Source organism: Ostrea edulis, chromosome 6 (assembly GCF_947568905.1).
Source record: "Ostrea edulis chromosome 6, xbOstEdul1.1, whole genome shotgun sequence".
Lineage (NCBI taxonomy): Eukaryota > Metazoa > Mollusca > Bivalvia > Ostreida > Ostreidae > Ostrea > Ostrea edulis.
This window is the reverse complement of record NC_079169.1, coordinates 45,844,411-45,866,955: the sequence shown is the minus strand read 5'-3', so window position 1 is coordinate 45,866,955 and position 22,545 is coordinate 45,844,411. Positions and strand designations below refer to the sequence as shown.

Genomic DNA, 22,545 nt, shown 5'->3' with positions numbered 1-22,545 from the left:
GGACCCTTAACTGTTTGGCATCGTCAAAATTTCAATTCTGCACGCACATGCACGTGTGCTTCAATTTGATTGGATAATACAAAACCGTTTATAACATTCATACCAATGAAGGAAATTTAATGATATTTACAGGATAGGTAGACATGTCAAATATCTACAGATCGATGTAATAAAAATAGCAAACGCGCATGCGCACGCACGTGCATTGTCTTTTGAAGGTTCAATTCTTTCAATGACCATAACTTTTTTGTTTTTTGTCAAAATCTTTTCAAACCTGTATTGTATATGTATTTTGATATTCTTAACAAAAGTTTATAGTCATAATTACCATCCGGCACGTGCATGCACGTGTGCTAAATTCTGATTGGACGATTTTCAAATCGCCATAACTTTCTTATAAATGATGGAAACAATATGAAATTTATACTGTAAGTATATCTATCAAATGTCTATTGAATGACATCAACATTGATGTTGAGTCACACTCACGTGCGCGTGTATGCACGTGCATAGCTTTTCTTTCATTTTTGGGGTACTAAAATGGTCATAACTATTGAATTAAAAACTGAAATGAATTCAAATTTACCCTGAGGATCTATGATATGAATGTCTATGAAATGATGTCAACAAATTTTCCATTATCAAAATCGCGTGTGCGTGAATGCGCGTGCATTGTAATTTTTTATGTCTAAATTTAAGTATTGGTGTATAACATTTTGGGATTGCAATGAATAGGTTTGAAAATTAGGTTGTAGGTATGTTTTGGGCCTCTCAATTTACTAATAGTCTCAAAATCACTTCCCTGCACGTGCATGCACGTGCGCTTAATTCTGATTGGACGATTTTGAAATCCCAATAACTCTCTTATGAGTGAAGCAATCGATACCAAATTCATATGGTAAGTATATTGTTCAAATGTCTATTGAATAGTATCAACAAAATTGCTGTGTGGTACTCACACGCACGTGTATGCACGTGCATTGATTTCGGTCTTTGTAGATTTGAGTTGCCGTTGTTTTCTCGTTTTTCATTGAACAGTTGTAAAACTTCTCTTGTACTCATATAGTAAGACTTCTAATGTATCGAGATGGTCGAATTATTTATATGCACGTACGTGCACGTGCATAAAACTCTCAGATCTTTATAACTGATTTGTATTAGCATGAAATGGACTGAACGTTATAAAATAGTTATATATTCACATGTTTCACAGTTTGCAATGGTCAAAACCACTTGTACTGAAATAAATGACACCACTTGCTGAATGGGGGAATGTTTGGGGAACATCTGTAACGGTCCCCGTTACAATAAGTACTAGTTATTATGTTCCCCAAACAAAGTTTGGGAACATATTGGTTTTACTCTGTTTCTTCTTCTTATTATTATTATTATTCTTTCTTTATTCTTGTCACCCTTTTTTGTCCACGGGTGTTCTCAGAAACTACTGAAGGGATCAAGACGAAACCTTTTTAGGATGATAGAATACTCTTTGTAGATGTGCGGAACGAACGTCATTTTGTCTGAAAATGCATGCATGTGCATGCACGTGCATTGGATTTTTTGTTTACAAACTTTGGAATCAGTCTAACTTTTTTATTTTTCAATGAAATCGTTTGCTATTTATATTGTAGGTATAACTTTGGACCCTTAACTGTTTGGCATCGTCAAAATTTCAATTCTGCACGCGCATGCACGTGTGCTTCAATTTGATTGGATAATACAAAACCGTTTATAACTTTCATGCCAATTAAGGAAATTTAATGATATTTACAGGATAGGTAGACATGTCAAATATCTACAGATCGATGTAATAAAAATTGCAAACGCGCATGCGCACGCACGTGTATTGTCTTTTGAATGTTCAATTCTTTCAATGACCATAACTTTTTTGTTTTTTGTCAAAATCTTTTCAAACTTGTATTGTATATGTATCTTGATATTCTTAACAAAAGTGTATAGTCATAATTACCATCCGGCACGTGCATGCACGTGTGCTAAATTCTGATTGGACGATTTTCAAATCGCCATAACTTTCTTGTAAATAATTGAAACAATATGAAATTTATACTGTAAGTATATCTATCAAATGCCTATTGAATGACATCAACATTGATGCTCAGTCATACTCACGTGCGCATGTATGCACGTGCATAGCTTTTCTTTCATTTTTCGGGTACTAAAATGGTCATAACTATTGAATTAAAAACTGAAATGAATTCAAATTTACCCTGAGGATCTATGATATGAATGTCTGTGAAATGGTGTCAACAAATTTTCCATTATCAAAATCGTGTGCGCGTGAATGCGCGTGCATTGTAATTTTTGACGTCTAAATTTGAGTATTTGTCTATAACATTTTGAGATTGCAATGAATAGGTTTGAAAATTAGGTTGCAGGTATGTTTTGGGCCTGTCAATTTATTAATAGTCTCAAAATCACTTCCCTGCACGCGCATGCACGTGCGCTTAATTCTGATTGGACGATTTTGAAATCCCAATAACTTTCTTAAGAGTGAAGCGATCGATACCAAATTCATATAGTAAGTATATTGTTCAAATGTCTATTGAATAGCATCAACAAAATTGTTGTGTGGTACTCACGCGCACGTGTATGCACGTGCATTGATCTCGGTCTTTGTAGTTTTGAGTTGTTGTTAATTTCTCGATTTTCATTGAACTGTTGTGAAACTTCTCTTGTACTCATATGGTAAGACTTCTAATGTATCGAGATGGTCAAATTACTTATCAGAACGTGCATGCCGTACGTGCACGTGCACAAAATTCTCAGATCTTTATAACTGATATGTACTAGCATGAAATGGACTGTACGTTATGAAATAGTTATATATTCACATGCTAGACAGTTTGCCATGGTCAAAACCACTTGTACTGAAATAAATGACACCACTTGCTAAATGGGGGAATGTTTGGGGAACATCTGTAACGGTCCCCGTTACAATCAGTACTAGTTATTATTATTATTATTATTCTTTCTTTATTCTTGTCACACTTTTTTGTCCACGAGTGTTCTCAGAAACTACTGAAGGGATCAAGATGAAATATTTTTAGGATGATAGAATACTCTATGTAGATGTGCGGAACGAAGGTCATTTTGTCTGAAAATGCATGCATGTGCATGCACGTGCATTGGATTTTTTGTTTACAAACTTTGGAATTCGTCTAACTTTTTTATTTTTCAATGAAATCGTTTGATATTTATATTGCAAGTATAACTTGAGACCCTTAAGCGTTTGGCATCGTCAAAAATTCAATTCTGTACGCGCATGCACGTGTGCTTCAATTTGATTCGATAATACAAAACCGTTTATAACTTTCATGTAAATTAAGACAATTTAATGATATTTGCAGGATATGTAAAGATTATAAATATCTACAAATCTAGGTTATAACATTTGAAAACACGCATGCGCACGCACGTGCATTGACATTTGAATATTGAATTCTTTCAATGACAATAACTTTTTTGTTTTTTGTCAAAATCTTTTCAAACTTGTATTGTATATGTATCTTGATATTCTTAACAAAGGAAAACAGTCAAAATAACTATCCGGCACGTGCATGCACGTGTACCTAATTCTGATTGGACGATTTTCAAATCGCCATAACTTTCTTATAAGTGATGGAAACAATATGAAATTCATACTGTAAGTATATCTATCAAATGTCTATTGAATGACATCAACATTGATGCTGAGTCATACTCACGTGCCCGTGTATGCACGTGCATATCTTTTCTTTCATTTTTCGGGTACTAAAATGGTCTTAACAATTGAATTAAAAACGGAAATGAATTCAAATTTACCCTGAGGATCTATGATATGAATGTCTATGAAATGGTGTCAACAAATTCTCCATTATCAAAATTGCGTGCGCGTGAATGCGCGTGCATTGTAATTTTTGACGTCTAAATTTAATTATTGGTCTATAACATTTTGAGATTGCAATGAATAGGTTTGAAAATTAGGTTGCAGGTATGTTTCGGGCCTCTCAATTTATTAATAGTCTCAAAATAACTTCCCTGCACGCGCATGCACGTGCGCTTAATTCTGATTGGACGATTTTGAAATCCCAATAACTTTCTTATGAGTGAAACAATCGATACCAAATTCATATAGTAAGTATATTGTTCAAATGTCTATTGAATAGCATTAACAAAATTGCTGTGTGATACTCACGCGCACGTGTATGCACGTGCATTGATTTCGGTCTTTGTAGTTTTGAGTTGCGTTAATTTCTCCTTTTTCATTGAACAGTTGTGAAACTTCTCTTCTACACATATAGTATGACTTCTGATGTATCGAGATGGTCGAATTATTTATATGCACGTATGTGCACGTGCATAAAACTCTCAGATCTTTATAACTGATTTGTATTAGCATGAAATGGACTGAACGTTATAAAATAGTTATATATTCACATGTTTCACAGTTTGCAATGGTCAAAACCACTTGTACTGAAATAAATGACACCACTTGCTGAATGGGGGAAAGTTTGGGGAACATCTGTAACGGTCCTCGTTACAATAAGTACTAGTTATTATGTTCCCCAAACGAAGTTTGGGAACATATTGGTTTTACTCTGTTTCTTATTATTATGTTCCCCAAACGAAGTTTGGGAACATATTGGTTTTACTCTGTTTCTTATTATGTTCCCCAAACGAAGTTTGGGAACATATTGGTTTTACTCGGTTTCTTATTATTATTATTATTATTCTTCTTTCTTTCTTCTTGGGACTTTTTTGTCCACGAGTGTTCTCAGAAACTACTCAAGGGATCAATATGAAACCTTTTTAGGATGATAGTATAGCATATGTAGATGTGCGGAACGAATGTCATTTTGTCTGAAAATGCATGCATGTGCATGCACGTGCATTGGATTTTTTGTTTACAAACTTTGGAATGAGTCTAACTTTTTTACTTTTCAATGAAATCGTTTGCTATTTATATCGTAGGTATAACTTGGGACCCTTAACTGTTTGGCATCGTCAAAATTTCAATTCTGCACGCGCATGCACGTGTGCTTCAATTTGATTGCATAATACAAAACCGTTTATAACATTCATACCAATTAAGGAAATTTAATGATATTTACAGGATAGGTAGACATGCCAGATATCTACAGCTCAATGTAATAAAAATTGCAAACGCGCATGCGCACGCACGTGCATTGTTTTTTGAAGGTTCAATTCTTTCAATGACCCTAACTTTTTTGTTTTTTGTCAAAATCTTTTCAAACTTGTATTGTATATGTATCTTGATATTCTTAACAAAAGTGTACAGTCATAATTACCATCCGGCACGTGCATGCACATGTGGTAAATTCTGATTGGACGATTTTCAAATCGCCATAACTTTCTTATAAATGATGGAAACAATATGAAATTTATACTGTAAGTATATCTATCAAATGTCTATTGAATGACATCAACATTGATGCTGAGTCATACTCACGTGCGCGTGTATGCACGTGCATAGCTTTTCTTTCATTTTTCGGGTACTAAAATGGTCATAACTATTGAATTAAAAACTGAAATGAATTCAAATTTACCCTGAGGATCTATGATATGAATGTCTATGAAATGATGTCAACAAATTTTCCATTATCAAAATCGCGTGCGCGTGAATGCGCGTGCATTGTAATTTTTGACGTCAAAATTTAAGTATTGGTCTATAACATTTTTAGATTGCAATGAATAGGTTTGAAAATTAGGTTGTAGGTATGTTTTGGGCCTCTCAATTTACTAATAGTCTCAAAATCACTTCCCTGCACGCGCATGCACGTGCGTTTAATTCTGATTGGACGATTTTGAAATCCCAATAACTCTCTTATGAGTGAAGCAATCGATACCAAATTCATATAGCAAGTATATTGTTCAAATGTCTATTGAATAGCATCAACAAAATTGTTGTGTGGTATTCACGCGCACGTGTATGCACGTGCATTGATTTCGGTCTTTGTAGTTTTGAGTTGCCGTTAATTTCTCGTTTTTCATTGAACAGTTGTGAAACTTCTTTTGTACTCATATAGTCAGACTTGAATGTATCGAGATGGTCGAATTATTTATATGCACGTACGTGCACGTGCACAAAACTCTCAGATCTTTATAACTGATTTGAACTAGTATGAAATGGACTGAACGTTATAAGATAGTTATATATTCACATGTTTCACAGTTTGCAATGGTCAAAACCACTTGTACTGAAATAAATGTCACCACTTACTAAATGGGGGAATGTTTGGGGAACATCTGTAACGGTCCCCGTTACAATAAGTACTAGTTATGTTCCCCAAACAAAGTTTGGGAACATATTGGTTTTACTCTGTTTCTTATTATTATTATTATTCTTTCTTTATTCTTGTCACACTTTTTTGTCCACGAGTGTTCTCAGAAACTACTGAAGGGATCAAGACGAAACCTATTTAGGATGATAGAATACTCTATGTAGATGTGCGGAACGAACGTCATTTTGTCTGAAAATGCATGCATCTGCATGCACGTGCATTGGATTTTTTGTTTACAAATTTTTGAATGCGTCTAACTTTTTTATTTTTCAATGAAATCGTTTGATATTTATGTTGCAGGTATAACTTGAGACCCTTAACCGTTTGGCATCGTCAAAATTTCAATTCTGCACGCGCATGCACGTGTGCTTCAATTTGATTGGATAAGACAAAACCGTTTATAACTTTCATGTAAATTAAGACAATTCAATGATATTTGCAGGATATTTAAAGATTATAAATATCTACAAATCTGTGTTATAAAATTTGAAAACGCGCATGCGCACGCACGTGCATTGACATTTGAATATTCAATTCTTTCAATGACCATAACTTTTTTGTTTTTTGTCAAAGTCTTTTCAAACTTGTATTGCGTATGTATCTTCATATTCTTAACAAACGAAAGGAGTCAAAATAACTATCCGGCACGTGCATGCACGTGTGCTTAATTCTGATTGGACGATTTTCAAATCGCCGTAACATTCTTGTAAATAATGGAAACAATATGAAATTCATACTGTAAGTATATCTATCAAATGTCTATTGAATGACATCAACATTGATGCTGAGTCATACTCACGTGCCCGTGTATGCACGTGCATATCTTTTCTTTCATTTTTCGGGTACTAAAATGGTCATAATTATTGAATTAAAAACGGAAATGAATTCAAATTTACCCTGAGGATCTATGATATGAATGTCTATGAAATGGTGTCAACAAATTCTCCATTATCAAACTTGCGTGCGCGTGAATGCGCGTGCATTGTAACTTTTGACGTCTAAATTTAATTATTGGTCTATAACATTTTGAGATTGCAATGAATAGGTTTGAAAATTAGGTTGCAGGTATGTTTCGGGCCTCTCAATTTATTAATAGTCTCAAAATCACTTCCCTGCACGCGCATGCACGTGCGCTTAATTCTGATTGGACGATTTTGAAATCCCAATAACTTTCTTATGAGTGAAGCAATCGATACCAAATTCATATAGTAAGTATATTGTTCAAATGTCTATTGAATAGCATCAACAAAATTGCTGTGTGGTACTCACGCGCACGTGTATGCACGTGCATTGATTTCGGTCTTTGTAGTTTTGAGTTGCCATTAATTTCTCCTTTTTCATTGAACAGTTGTGAAACTTCTCTTGTACACATATAGTATGACTTCTGATGTATCGAAATGGTCGAATTATTTATCTGCACGTGTATGCACGTACGTGCACGTGCACAAAACTCTCAGATCTTTATAACTGATTTGAACTAGTATGAAATGGACTGAACGTTATAAGATAGTTATATATTCACATGCTACACAGTTTGCAATGGTCAAAACAACTTGTACTGAAAGAAATGTCACCACTTACTAAATGGGGGAATGTTTGGGGAACATCTGTAACGGTCCCCGTTACAATAAGTACTAGTTATTATTATTTATTTTTTTTCCCTTTCGTCTCCGAGACCGTTGGATGGATTTTCCTGAAACTTTCACAGATTATAGACAACGATGGTACCTCGAGGCACTTTTTTCATTTTTTCAAAATTCACTTCCGTTCGTCAGATACGTCCGATTTTCCGGTTTTTGAAAGAAACTTTGTCCGGGGGTAAACTTGAAAACCACTAAAGATAATCGAATGAAACTTTCAGTGATGATAAATCTATATTCTCTATGGTGCATGCACGTAATATTTTTTGTCGCCGTCACTTCCGGTCGTCACCGGAAGTGATTAAAGGAATCATAAATTTCAAACTTTTTTCTTTCAAATTGAAACCTATTTCGGTTTACTATATCTCGTACTAATTGTCAAAAAATGTTGACCCCACCGGAAGTTGAATCTCCAACTTCCGGTTATATCAAAGAAAGACTATTCATTCTCTCATTTTTCAGTGCCATAAATCTCGGACATGAAACTAGGTAATGAGTTGAGTTTTACAGATATTATAGTCACTATAAATGTCTAGAGGAACGTCAAATATTTTTGTAAAATTCACTTCCGGTCGGCAAATACGGCTTATTAGCTGTTTTCGTTGTCTAGCGTTTTTCTCAGAAACAGTAAAAGATAGAGTCACCAAATTTTCAGAGTGAATAGATCTCACTTTGTAGGCGTGCAGTAGGGGGTTAAGAATATCGGCCGTCACTTCCGGTCGTCACCGGAAGTGATTAAGGAATCATAAATTTCAAACTTTTTTCTTTCAAATTGAAAGCTATATCGGTTTACTAGGTCTCGTTCTAATTCTCAAAAAATGTTGACCCCACCGGAAGTTGAATCTCCAACTTCCGGTTATATCAAAGAAAGACTATTCATTCTCTCATTTTTCAGTTCCATAAATTTCGGTCATAAAAGAAGTTACTGATTTGAATTTTACATATGTTATAGACACTATAAATGTCTAGAGTATATTTAAATATTTTTGTAAATCTCACTTCCGGTCGTGAGATATGGGGTGGACATATTCAAACCTTGTTATTTCAGTTTCTCAATAATGAATATAGATAGACGCTTGAAACTTGTAGAGTTGATCAACTAACATTAGTCCATTGTACACATACATTCAATGTTTTTGTCCGTCACTTCCGGTCTATACCGGAAGTATTTGAAAAATTGTCGATTTTCCGATTTCTTCGAGTGATTTCTCAGAGATGGCTGGATATATTTTCTTGTCACTTTCAGGAATAATGTCTTATGAAATGACCTTGCTATAATTATTTTTTTTTTTACAAAATTCACTTCCGGTCGGATAATATGGCCGATTTTCTGTTTCTCAAAAGGAATTTTATCCAGCATTTTTCTTGGAAAAGGTAAAATATAGGTTCATCAATTAATCAGGGATGATAAATCTCCGTTTGCAGGCGTGCAGTAGAGGGTTGAACATGTCGACCGTCACTTCCTGTCGTCACCGGAAGTGATTGAAAGAATTGCAAATTTCAAACTTTTTCTTTTAAATTGAAACCTATACTAGTTTATTAAGTCTTTTTGAAAGTGTCAAAAGAATATTGACTCCGTCGGTAGTCAAAATAACTACTTCCGGTTTCTTGATAAAATACCGTTTTACATTTCATCTCTTTGTCCCCTAAAATCTCGCTCATATTTGAAGTCTTTCATATGATTTTCACATGTCACAATAAAAGTATCAACTTCTAAAGTTTTAATAATTTTGTTTTTCAAAATTGACTTCCGGTCGGTAGTAACTTACTACTTTTTCTTTCTTTAGTCTACTTCTTTTTGTTGAGAACTCTTTCAGATAGAGACGTGAAATTTTCAGAGAATATAGAAGTAAAGAGTCGCTGTCATTTATAGGAAAACGCATCTGAATAGTACTTCCGGTCGTCACCGGAAGTGACGAGAAAGGAGTAAAAAATTCGATAATACATTTCTCATTCATTGTTAAGGCACATTTTCTGATACATTTAAATGGTTTTCGTAGGAATAGAAAGCTCTTTACCGGAAGTGGTCTAACGGAAGACCTACTCATTACTAGTAATGAGTTTCTAGTTATTATTATGTTCCCCAAACAAAGTTTGGGAACATATTGTTTTTACTCTGTTTCTTATTATTATTATTATTATTATTATTATTATTTTTATTATTCTTTTTCTCCGGTACTTTTTTGTCCGGTAGTGTTCTCAAAAACTACAAAAGGGATCGATATGAAACTTTCCAGGATAATAGTATAGCGTTTGTAGATGTGCATAGTGATAGTCATTTTGTCTGCACGTGCATGCACGCGCGCGCACGCGCACTGCAATTTTGGTACAAAAAATGGAAAATCAGAATATTAAAGGGATCGATATGAAACCTAAATAGGATGATAGTATATCATTTGTAGATATGAAAAATGATAGTTATTTTGTCTTCACGCGCACGCATGCGCGTGCACGTGCATTACAAAATTTGTACACTAACTTTGGAATCAGTCTAACTTTTTTGTTGTTCATTGAAATGGCTTGATATTCATATCATAGGTAGATATTGAGACCCTTAACTGATTTTCATGGTCAAAATTACCAATTTGCACGCGCATGCACGTGCGCTTCATTTTGATTGGATAATGCTAAAACGTTTGTAACTATCTTATTTATGAAGCGAATGAGATGATATTCACAGCATATGTAGACAATACGTGTATCTATATATTGGTGTAATAAAAAAGGCCAACTAACACGTGCATGCGCGTGCAATGTTTTTCAAATGTTCAGTTTTTAAAGGACAATAACGTTTTTGTTTTTCATCAAATTCTATTGATATTAATGGTTTAGATGTGTCTTGGTACTCCTTACAAATTGCTGTGGTTAGAATTACTGCTCAGCACGTGCATGCACGTGTGCTGAATTCTGATTGGACGATTTTAAAATCGCTATAACTTCCTTATATTTGGTGGAAACGTTATGAAATTCACACTGTGGGCATATGATACACATGCCTGTTGAACGACATCAACCAAAATTCGGAATAATACACGCGTGCGCGTGTATGCGCGTGCAACGCTTTCTTTCATTTTTTTGGTACTGAAATGACCATACTGAACGTACTACATGTAATTAAAGGCTAAAATAAAATGATTTTTTGCTATAGATTCACAAGGACATCGCTTTTTAATTGGGGGAAGTTTGGGGAACATATGTAACGGTCCCCGTTACAATTAGAACTAGTTATTATTCTTTTTCTCCGGTACTTTTTTGTCCGGTAGTGTTCTCAGAAACTACAAAAGGGATCGATATGAAACTTTCCAGGATGATAGTATAGCGTTTGTAGATGTGCATAGTGATAGTCATTTTGTTTGCACGTGCATGCACGCGCGCGCACGTGCATTGCAATTTTGGTACAAAAAATGGAAAATCAGAATATTGAAGGAAGCGATATAAAACCTAAATAGGATGATAGTATATCATTTGTACATATGAAAAATAATAGTTATTTTGCCAGCACGCGCACGCATGCGCGTGCACGTGCATTACAAAATTTGTACGCTAACTTTGGAATCAGTCTAACTTTTTTGTTGTTCATTGAAATGGCTTGAAATTCATATCATAGGTAGATATTGAGACCCTTAACTGATTTACATGGTCAAAATTACCAATTTGCACGCGCATGCACGTGCGCTTCATTTTGATTGGATAATGCTAAAACGTTTGTAACTATCTTATTTATGAAGCGAATGAGATGATATTCACAGCATATGTAGACAATATGTGTATCTATATGTTGGTGTAACAAAAAATGCCAACGCACACGCGCATGCGCGTGCAACGTTTTTTAAATGTTCAATTTTTAAAGGACGATAACGTTTTTGTTTTTCATCAAATTCTATTCATATTAGGGGTTTAGATGTATCTTGGTACTCCTTACAAATTGCTGTGGTTAGAATTACTGCTCAGCACGTGCATGCACGTGTGCTGATTTCTGATTGGACGATTTTAAAATCGCTATAACTTCCTTATATTTGGTGGAAACGTTATGAAATTCATACTGTGGGTATATGATACAAATGCCTGTTGAACGACATCAACAAAAATTCGAAATCATACACGCGTGCGCGTGTATGCACGTGCAACGCTTTCTTTCATTTCTTGGTACTGAAATGACCATATTGAACGTACTACATGTAATTAAAGGCTAAAATAAAATGATTTTTTGCTATAGATTCACAAGGACATCACTTTTGAATTGGGGGAGGTTTGGGGAACATCTGTAACGGTCCCCGTTACAATTAGAACTAGTTATTATTATTATTCTTTCTTTCTTCTTGGGACTTTTTTGTCCACGAGTGTTCTCAGAAACTACTCAAGGGATCAATATGAAACCTTTTTAGGATGATAGTATAGCATATGTAGATGTGCGGAACGAATGTCATTTTGCATGAAAATGCATGCATGTGCATGCACGTGCATTGGATTTTTTGTTTACAAACTTTGGAATGAGTCTAACTTTTTTATTTTTCAATGAAATCGTTTGCTATTTATATCGTAGGTATAACTTGGGACCCTTAACTGTTTGGCATCGTCAAAATTTCAATTTTGCACGCGCATGCACGTGTGCTTCAATTTGATTGGATAATACAAAACCGTTTATAACATTCATACCAATTAAGGAAATTTAATGATATTTACAGGATAGGTAGACATTTTAAATATCTACAGATCGATGTAATAAAAATTGCAAACGCGCATGCGCACGCAGGTGCATTGTCTTTTGAAGGTTCAATTCTTTCAATGGCCCTAACTTTTTTGTTTTTTGTCAAAATCTTTTCAAACTTGTATTGTATATGTATCTTGATATTCTTAACAAAAGTTTATAGTCATAATTACCATCCGGCACGTGCATGCACGTGTGCTAAATTCTGATTGGACGATTTTCAAATCGCCATAACTTTCTTATAAATGATGGAAACAATATGAAATTTATACTGTATGTATATCTATCAAATGTCTATTGAATGACATCAACATTGATGCCGAGTCATACCCACGTGCCCGTGTATGCACGTGCATAGCTTTTCTTTCATTTTTCGGGTACTAAAATGGTCATAACTATTGAATTAAAAACTGAAATGAATTCAAATTTACCCTGAGGATCTATGATATGAATGTCTGTGAAATGGTGTCAACAAATTTTCCATTATCAAAATCGCGTGCGCGTGAATGCGCGTGGATTGTAATTTTTGACGTCTAAATTTGAGTATTGGTCTATAACATTTTGAGATTGCAATGAATAGGTTTGAAAATTAGGTTGCAGGTATGTTTTGGGCCTATCAATTTATTAATAGTCTCAAAATCACTTCCCTGCACGCGCATGCACGTGCGCTTAATTCTGATTGGACGATTTTGAAATCCCAATAACTTTCTTAAGAGTGAAGCAATCGATACCAAATTCATATAGTAAGTATATTGTTCAAATGTCTATTGAATAGCATCAACAAAATTGTTGTGTGGTACTCACGCGCACGTGTATGCACGTGCATTGATCTCGGTCTTTGTAGTTTTGAGTTGTTGTTAATTTCTCGATTTTCATTGAACTGTTGTGAAACTTCTCTTGTACTCATATGGTAAGACTTGTAATGTATCGAGATGGTCAAATTACTTATCAGCACGTGCATGCACGTACGTGCACGTGCACAAAATTTTCAGATCTTTATAACTGATATGTACTAGCATGAAATGGACTGTACGTTATGAAATAGTTATATAGTCACATGCTAGACAGTTTGCCATGGTCAAAACCACTTGTACTGAAATAAATGGCACCGCTTCCTTAATGGGGTAATGTTTGGGGAACATGTGTAACGGTTCCCGTTACAATAAGTACTAGTTATTATTATTATTATTCTTTCTTTCTTCTTGGGACTTTTTTGTCCACGAGTGTTCTCAGAAACTACTCAAGGGATCAATATGAAACCTTTTTAGGATGATAGTATAACATATGTAGATGTGCGGAACGAATGTCATTTTGTCTGAAAATGCATGCATGTGCATGCATGTGCATTGGATTTTTTGTTTACCAACTTTGGAATCAGTCTAACTTTTTTATTTTTCGATGAAATCGTTTCCTATTTATATGGTAGGTATAACTTGAGACCCTTAACTGTTTGGGATCGTCAAAATTTCAATTCTGCACGCGCATGCACGTGTGCTTCAATTTGATTGGATAATACAAAACCGTTTATAACATTCATACCAATTAAGGAAATTTAATGATATTTACAGGATTGGTAGACATGCAAAATACCTACAGCTCGATGTAATAAAAATTGAAAACGCGCATGCGCACGCACGTGTATTGTCTTTTAAATGTTCAATTCTTTCAATGACCATAACTTTTTTGTTTTTTGTCAAAATCTTTTCAAACTTGCATTGTATATGTATCTTGATATTCTTAACAAAAGTGTACAGTCATAATTACCATCCGGCACGTGCATGCACGTGTGCTAAATTGTGATTGGACGATTTTCAAATCGCCATAACTTTCTTATAAATGATGGAAACAATATGAAATTTATACTGTAAGTATATCTATCAAATGTCTATTGAATGACATCAACATTGATGCTGAGTCATACTCACGTGCGCGTGTATGCACGTGCATAGCTTTTCTTTCATTTTTCGGGTACTAAAATGGTCATAACTATTGAATTAAAAACTGAAATGAATTCAAATTTACCCTGAGGATCTATGATATGAATGTCTATGAAATGTTGTCAACAAATTTTCCATTATCAAAATCGCGTGTGCGTGAATGCGCGTGCATTGTAATTTTTGACGTCTAAATTTAAGTATTGGTCTATAACATTTTGAGATTGCAATGAATAGGCTTGAAAATTAGGTTGTAGGTATGTTTTGGGCCTCTCAATTTACTAATAGTCTCAAAATCACTTCCCTGCACGCGCATGCACGTGTGCTTAATTCTGATTGGACGATTTTGAAATCCCAATAACTCTCTTATGAGTGAAGCAATCGATACCAAATTCATATAGTAAGTATATTGTTGAAATCTCTATTGATTAGCATCAACAAAATTGTTGTGTGGTACTCACGCGCATGTGTATGCACGTGTATTGATTTCGGTCTTTGTAGTTTTGAGTTGCCGTTAATTTCTCGTTTTTCATTGAACAGTTGTGAAACTTCTCTTGTACTCATATAGTCAGACTTCTAATGTATCGAGATGGTCGAATTATGTATATGCACGTGCATGCACGTACGTGTACGTGCACAAAACTCTCAGATCTTTACAACTGATTTGTATTAGCATGAAAAGGACTGAACGTTATAAGATAGTTATATATTCACATGTTTCACAGTTTGCAAAGGTCAAAACCACTTGTACTGAAATAAATGACACCACTTGCTAAATGGGGGAATGTTTGGGGAACATCTGTAACGGTCCCCGTTACAATCAGTACTAGTTATTATTATTATTATTCTTTCTTTATTCTTGTCACCCTTTTTTGTCCACGAGTGTTCTCAGAAACTACTCAAGGGATCAAGACGAAACCTTTTTAGGATGATAGAATACTCTTTGTAGATGTGCGGAACGAACGTCCTTTTGTCTGAAAATGCATGCATGTGCATGCACGTGCATTGGATTTTTTGTTTACAAACTTTGGAATGCGTCTAACTTTTTTATTTTTCAATGAAATCGTTTGATATTTATATTGCAGCTATAACTTGAGACCTTTAACCGTTTCACATCGTCAAAATTTCAATTCTGCACGCGCATGCACGTGTGCTTCAATTTGATTGGATAATACAAAACCATTTATAACTTTCATGTCAATTAAGACAATTTGATGATATTTACAGGATAGGTGAAGATTAGAAAAATCTACAAATCTGTGTTAAAAAAATTGAAAACGCGCATGCGCACGCACGTGCATTGACATTTGAATATTCAATTCTTTCAATGACCATAACTTTTTTGTTTTTTGTCAAAATCTTTTCAAACTTGTATTGTATATGTATCTTGATATTCTTAACAAAAGAAAACAGTCATAATAACTATCCGGCACGTGCATGCACGTGTGCTTAATTCTGATTGGACGATTTTCAAATCGCCATAACTTTCTTATAAATGATGGAAACAATATGAAATTCATACTGTAAGTATATCTATCAAATGTCTATTGAATGGCATCAACATTGATGCTGAGTCATACTCACGTGCCCGTGTATGCACGTGCATATCTTTTCTTTCATTTTTCGGGTACTAAAATGGTCATAACTATTGAATTAAAAACTGAAATGAATTCAAATTTACCCTGAGGATCTATGATATGAATGTCTATGAAATGGTGTCAACAAATTTTCCATTATCAAAATCGCGTGCGCGTGAATGCGCGTGCATTGTAATTTTTGACGTCTAAATTTAATTATTGGTCTATAACATTTTGAGATTGGAATGAATAGGTTTGAAAATTAGGTTGCAGGTATGTTTCGGGCCTCTCAATTTATTAATAGTCTCAAAATAACTTCCCTGCACGCGCATGCACGTGCGCTTAATTCTGATTGGACGATTTTGAAATCCCAATAACTTTCTTATGAGTGAAGCAATCGATACCAAATTCATATAGTAAGTATATTGTTCAAATGTCTATTGAATAGCATCAACAAAATTGCTGTGTGGTACTCACGCGCACGTGTATGCACGTGCATCGATTTCGGTCTTTGTAGTTTTGAGTTGCCGTTAATTTCTCCTTTTTCATTGAACAGTTGTGAAACTTCTCTTGTACACATATAGTATGACTTCTGATGTATCGAGATGGTCGAATTATTTATCTGCACGTGCATGCACGTACGTGCACAAAACTCTCAGATCTTTATAACTGATTTGAACTAGTATGAAATGGACTGAACGTTATAAGATAATTATATATTCACATGCTACACACTTTGCAATGGTCAAAACAACTTGTACTGATATAAATGTCACCACTTACTAAATGGGGGAATGTTTGGGGAACATCTGTAACGGTCCCCGTTACAATAAGTACTAGTTACTTGTTATTTTACTCGGGACACCTTAACCCCGCTGTGAGGCCAGTTATGCATCCTCACACAACAACAACAACATCATCAACACCAAGGGCGCGACCCTTCACACAGTGCCACCATAGACACAAGCATCCTCCTCACCTCATAATAATAGAAACACAAAACTTAAAGAAAAGATCTGCTCCCAAATCTACCCTTGTAATGACTCAACAGGAATTACACAAAGCCCCGGTAGCAGAGAAACACAATTTCTCCCACAGGTACAATGGATACTAAACATTCCTTCCAGAACATTACGCTATTACTGCACAGATGAGATCCCATTTTCACTCTGCAACCTCCTTATCCATGCTGGCACATCCCTCCCCCTGTATACCGATAGGCGATCTATATGATATAATTTTGCTTCTTTTCTAGGACTTATTTTGACCCGATACGTTGTATCATCAATTTTCTCAAGGACAATGCAGGGACCACTCCAAGGACAAGACAACTTCTTGCAAACTCCCTTTTTCTGTAAAGGTTCATATAACCACACCAGCTGACCAATGTCAAGGGACTTTTTACTTGTTTTCATGTCATAATAACGTTTCTGATGTTCTGCACTTGTTTTCAGGTTCTGTCTTGCAAGTTCATGGACAGAGTGAAGTTTTGCTTGAAGATCAGATATGTACTCATGGGTGTCAGACTCTGTTTCTTTGGTTGGGCAACATGTTACAGCTTCAAGAGGCATGGTGATATTCCTACCGAATACCATCATATTTGGCGTAAAGTGTGTACTACTGTGAACTGAGGAACGGTACGCCATCATTACTTGGGGTAGATACTCGTCCCATTTGTTCTGTTCTTTTTCACAATACATGGTAAGCATTGTTGCTAAGGTACGGTTAAAACGTTCAATATTTCCATTACTCTGGGGCCTCATACTTGTGGTTCTGGTTTTGTCTATATGAAAAAGTTGACACATCTGCTGGAAAAGCCGAGATTCAAAGTTGCGCCCTTGGTCAGAATGAATCTGGAGGGGAGTGGCAAAGCGACAAAGGAATTCATTGACTAAGGCTTTAACAACTGTCTTTGCCTCCTGGTTTGGTATTGCATAGGCCTCTGTCCACTTGGTGAAACAGTCGCAGACAACTAGTACATACTTGCTGCCTTTGAGGGATAGAGGAAGAGGACCCATGATGTCAATTTCAATCCTTTCCATCGGCTCACCAACTAAATACTGTCTAAGGGGTGCAAGTCTTTTGTCAACAGGGTTCTTTCTGGCAGAACATCTAGAACAGGTTCTTATGTATTTTTCTACAGATTCTTTAAGGTTGGACCAATAAAATTTATTTTTGATTCTTTCCAGGGTCTTCTCAATGCCAAGATGACCAGCAGACGGAATGTCGTGGTAATACTTGATTACTTCAGACTGCTTTGTTAATGGTACAGCTAAATGAGTTCTGGTTTCTTTGTCATCAGATTCCCATTTTCTGTATAGCATTCCATCATGGATTTCCAATCTGTCCCATTGTCTCCACAATGTTTTCGCAGTGCCAGATAGGTGTGAAATATCATTCCAGGCAGGCCGTTCAGAAGAATCATCGAGAGGAGTCATGATTGGCGAAATATTCTGGTCTTGAAGCTGCAACAGGCGTATCTCACTTGGTTCCCAACCCGATAGTACCACTGTATTCTGATAGGGGATTGGTACAGATTTCTTAGTTTGGTTTCTGGTAATAATGCACACATGATTTAACTCATGGTCTACTCCACTGGCTAAATTTTCTTCTTGGTCTGTTTCTGTATTTATGTCCTGTTGGCGTTTACATGCTGTACATGGTTTTCTGGACAAGGCATCTGCATTGTTGTGTTTGGCACCAGGGCGATGGACAACTGTGAGGTTATATGTTCCGAGTTCTTGCAACCATCTGGCAACCTGGCCTGTAGGGATCTTTAGATTCCTCATCCAGTTGACTGCAGCATTATCTGTTCGAAGCAATACAGGTTGACCATAAAGGTAGGGATGAAAATGCTTAAGTGCACTTATGACGGCCAACAGCTCCTTCCGTGTAATGCAATAGGATTGCTCTTGTCTACTCAGCGCTTTACTATAGTAAGCTACAACTCTCTCCAAGCCATCATCCAATTGTGATAGTACTGCACCAACAGCCATGTTTCTAGCATCTGTGTCTAAAATGAAGTTTTGATTAGGAACTGGATAGGTTAGGATTGGTGGTGACATGGGAGCCTCTTTGAGTCTCTGAAAAGCTTTGGCACAATTTGCTGTTCACTCAAACTTCTTGTTTTTCTGACAAGCTCTTGCGATGTCTGCAAATGATTTGACGAATCTCCTATAGTACGAGCATAATCCTAAAAAACTTCGTATCTCCTTGACACTGGTTGGCTCAGGCCATTCTTGAACTGCTTTTGTTTTGTCAGGGTCAGTGTGAACTCCCTCCTCGGAAACAATGTGTCCTAATACGTTGATTTTCTTTTGAAACAGGTTACATTTAAAGGGTTTTAACTTGAGATTGGCTGTTTGGAGCCTCACGAAAACACGTTCTAATCTCTGCAGGGCATCTGCTACTGTTTTTCCAGGTACAATGATATCATCTATATAGATAAGGCATTCGCGCCATTGAAGTCCACGGAACACATCTTCCATAAAGTCTTTCGAAAGTTGAAGGAGAATTGGCAAGACCAAAGGGCATAACAGTAAATTGATAGAGACCTTGACTGGTGGAGAAAGCAGTCTTGTGTTTGTCTTCAGGAGCCATACCAATTTACCAAAAAACCAGAATTCAGGTCCATACAACTGAACCATTTTGAACCAGACAACGAATCCAGACACTCGTCAATACGTGGAAGGGGGTAAGCATCTTTAACAGTGACGTCGTTCAGTTTGCGATAATCGACACAAAATCTTGTAGAACCATCTTGGTTACTAAAACAATAGGGGAGGACCATGCACTGTTTGAAGGTTCAATAACATTTCTGTGCAGCATCTTTTCTAGTTCTTGTTTCTCAATCTCGCGTTTACCAAAGGGAAGTCGTCGGGGCTGTCGAATAGGCCTGTATTGATTATGTGCTGGACAAGGTCTGTTCTGCCTATGTCATCCGAGGACTGAGAGAAGACACCTTTATATTTCATCAGGAGAGTCTCCAGTTCCTTTGCTTCCTCTTTCGTTAGATGTTGAGAGCTGCGTTCCAGAAGGTCAGTAAGGTTTTCAGGTAGTTTGGCTGGGATATCATCATTGGTACTCTCAGGATGTTGACTTATCCTGCAACACGAGTTGGCATGATGTCTCTCGTAGTATGATTCGCAAGTGCCAAGGCTCATATTTGGGTAAAGAGTAACTGGAAAATCATTGAAATTTTGTACAACTGCAAACTGGTTCTTAGAGTGGTTGTTGATAATGCCGGAAATAAGTGCAAGGTGTCTTTGGTGCAAGGAACTGGTTTCAGGTGTTTCGACAAGACCAAACTCTGATAAATGCTCTCTGAGGCACTGTGATAGGAACAATGGATGCTGTTTCAGGTTGAATGGTAACAGTCTCCTTTACTGTGACCCTGCAGACCATGCAAGCCTCTCCACCAAGCCAACACTGGATGTCGCCTTTACTCGTGCAAAGAGTCATCTTTTTCAGGTCAAGTCGTAGCACATACTTCATCAGAAAGTCCTGTCCAAGAATGCCCTCGTTCAAGATGTCACAGACAACACAAGAGATGGAAAACTGCAGGGAATCGAATTTAACTGGAACTTCTACAAGTCCGTAAATGGTAATTTCATGGTTATTGACATCAACCAAAGTTCGGTCATCTCTTCTCAAGGATAGTTCCTGTTGAGGATCAAGAGAGTCGAATAAGGTTTTAGAAAGGATAGTTGCTGTTGATCCTGTTTCTACTAGAAAATTAATTTGTAATCCACCCACCAACCCCGTTACATAAAGACCATCATCCCATTTTTTATTGCATGTACCAACATGACCTAATCTGATTAATTCATCCCATTCAATAAATTCCGTAGGTCGTTTATGTACTCCGTCCATCGAACTCCGACCTATTGAGTCGACGGTCTGAAGTTTCCCTGGTTGTATGAGCCAGGCATATTGGAGCAACGCGATTTGCCAGTATTCTGATTTTGCTGATTCCTAGGACATTCCCTCATAAAATGATCTGGGGCTTGGCAAATGAAACAGGCTCTCGTATGTGGATTCTGTCTGCCATTAAATCTCGATGACTGACCAGACTCTAATTTCTCAAGCCTTGACAGTATAGCTTTCAAGGTTTCCGATATCTCTGTCTGGGACACACTGGGACTGCCCTGTGTCTTCCTGGGTGCCTTATCATCGCTACCTAGGGCTCTGACAGGTTGTTTACGTTTTTCTCCGTCCTCCAAATCAGCTTCATATCGCTCAATGACTTCTACTGCGTCAGCAATCGTTTGACAATCTTTGTCAATGCAACGGCATTTCATCTCGAGGGATATGCTTTTGTAAAGTTGGTTAATGGAAAGAGGTTCCTGAGCCAAAGCATCGAGGTTTGGGTAAGCTTTCTGGGACATCTGTCGAATATCATCAGCCAAGGTAGCTATAGATTCTGTTGGTTTACGTCGCCTGGATTCAAATTTGGAGAGCCACCGGTTCTGCTGTCGAGAGCTCCCAAATCTCTGCTCAAGCTTGGTAATTAATATATTGTACGGCTGTCTGAACTCTGCAGGGAGACTTATGTAGAATGTGCGGGCAGGGCCTCGTAAACATACTGCTAGGACCAGGACCTTCTCGTGATCATTCCATCTTCCAAGTTCAGCACACACTTCAAAATGGGAGATATACTCCTGCCAATCGTCACTGCCGTTGAAAGGCTCTGGTTTCAAGTTCAAACCTCGGGTTCCATGTGGTCTCCAATCACCTGAGCCACGTCTATTAAATTCAATATCAATGTCATCTTCATGATCAACAATAGAGTTGTCTGCATCTTCATAGTCCACCAGTTTGTTAGCCATAACTTCAGGATCAGGGGATGCCATACTTTACATCAAAGAACTCTCAACACAAGTAGACACTTATAAGAGAGAACAAACACCATCAACTTAGAAAATCAACCAGAAACCAAGATCCCCAATAATCAGACGAGAGTCCGTATCCTGGAAATTACAAATATATGTAAAATCCCACTTCTGACACCAGTTTGTAACAAGTCGAGCGGTTCCTTGTCACAAAGAAAGAAAGAAATAAACACCATATACAAATTAAAACAACCAACAATTTATTCAAGATGGCTCACAACTCCAAATAACAATATGTCAGGATAGAACAACAACACATAGACCGAGATGCTGACCCTTCAACAATGCATGACCAAAGGGGAATGACTCGTGACATCTAGGCTGAGAAATCCTAAAACGTGTATCTCCGCGGACTAACGCTCTCAGCTTAATAAACATGCAGACTGAAATTATTCTTTGGTTATTTACTATAGATACTTTAAATAGTTTATCAAAAGGAAATATTAAAAGTGTCGATCCGGACAGTCAAAAGTTTAACTGTGATATAACAGAC

General features: G+C 36.5%; 1 protein-coding gene across 1 annotated transcript; it reads right to left on the bottom strand.

Annotated features, from left to right (window-relative positions):
• Positions 1-21,044: 21,044 nt before the first annotated feature.
• Positions 21,045-22,013, bottom strand: LOC130047282 (uncharacterized). Its single transcript, XM_056141915.1, has one exon. It carries the CDS (start codon positions 22,011-22,013, stop codon positions 21,045-21,047), a length of 969 nt encoding a protein of 322 aa, XP_055997890.1.
• Positions 22,014-22,545: the final 532 nt, after the last annotated feature.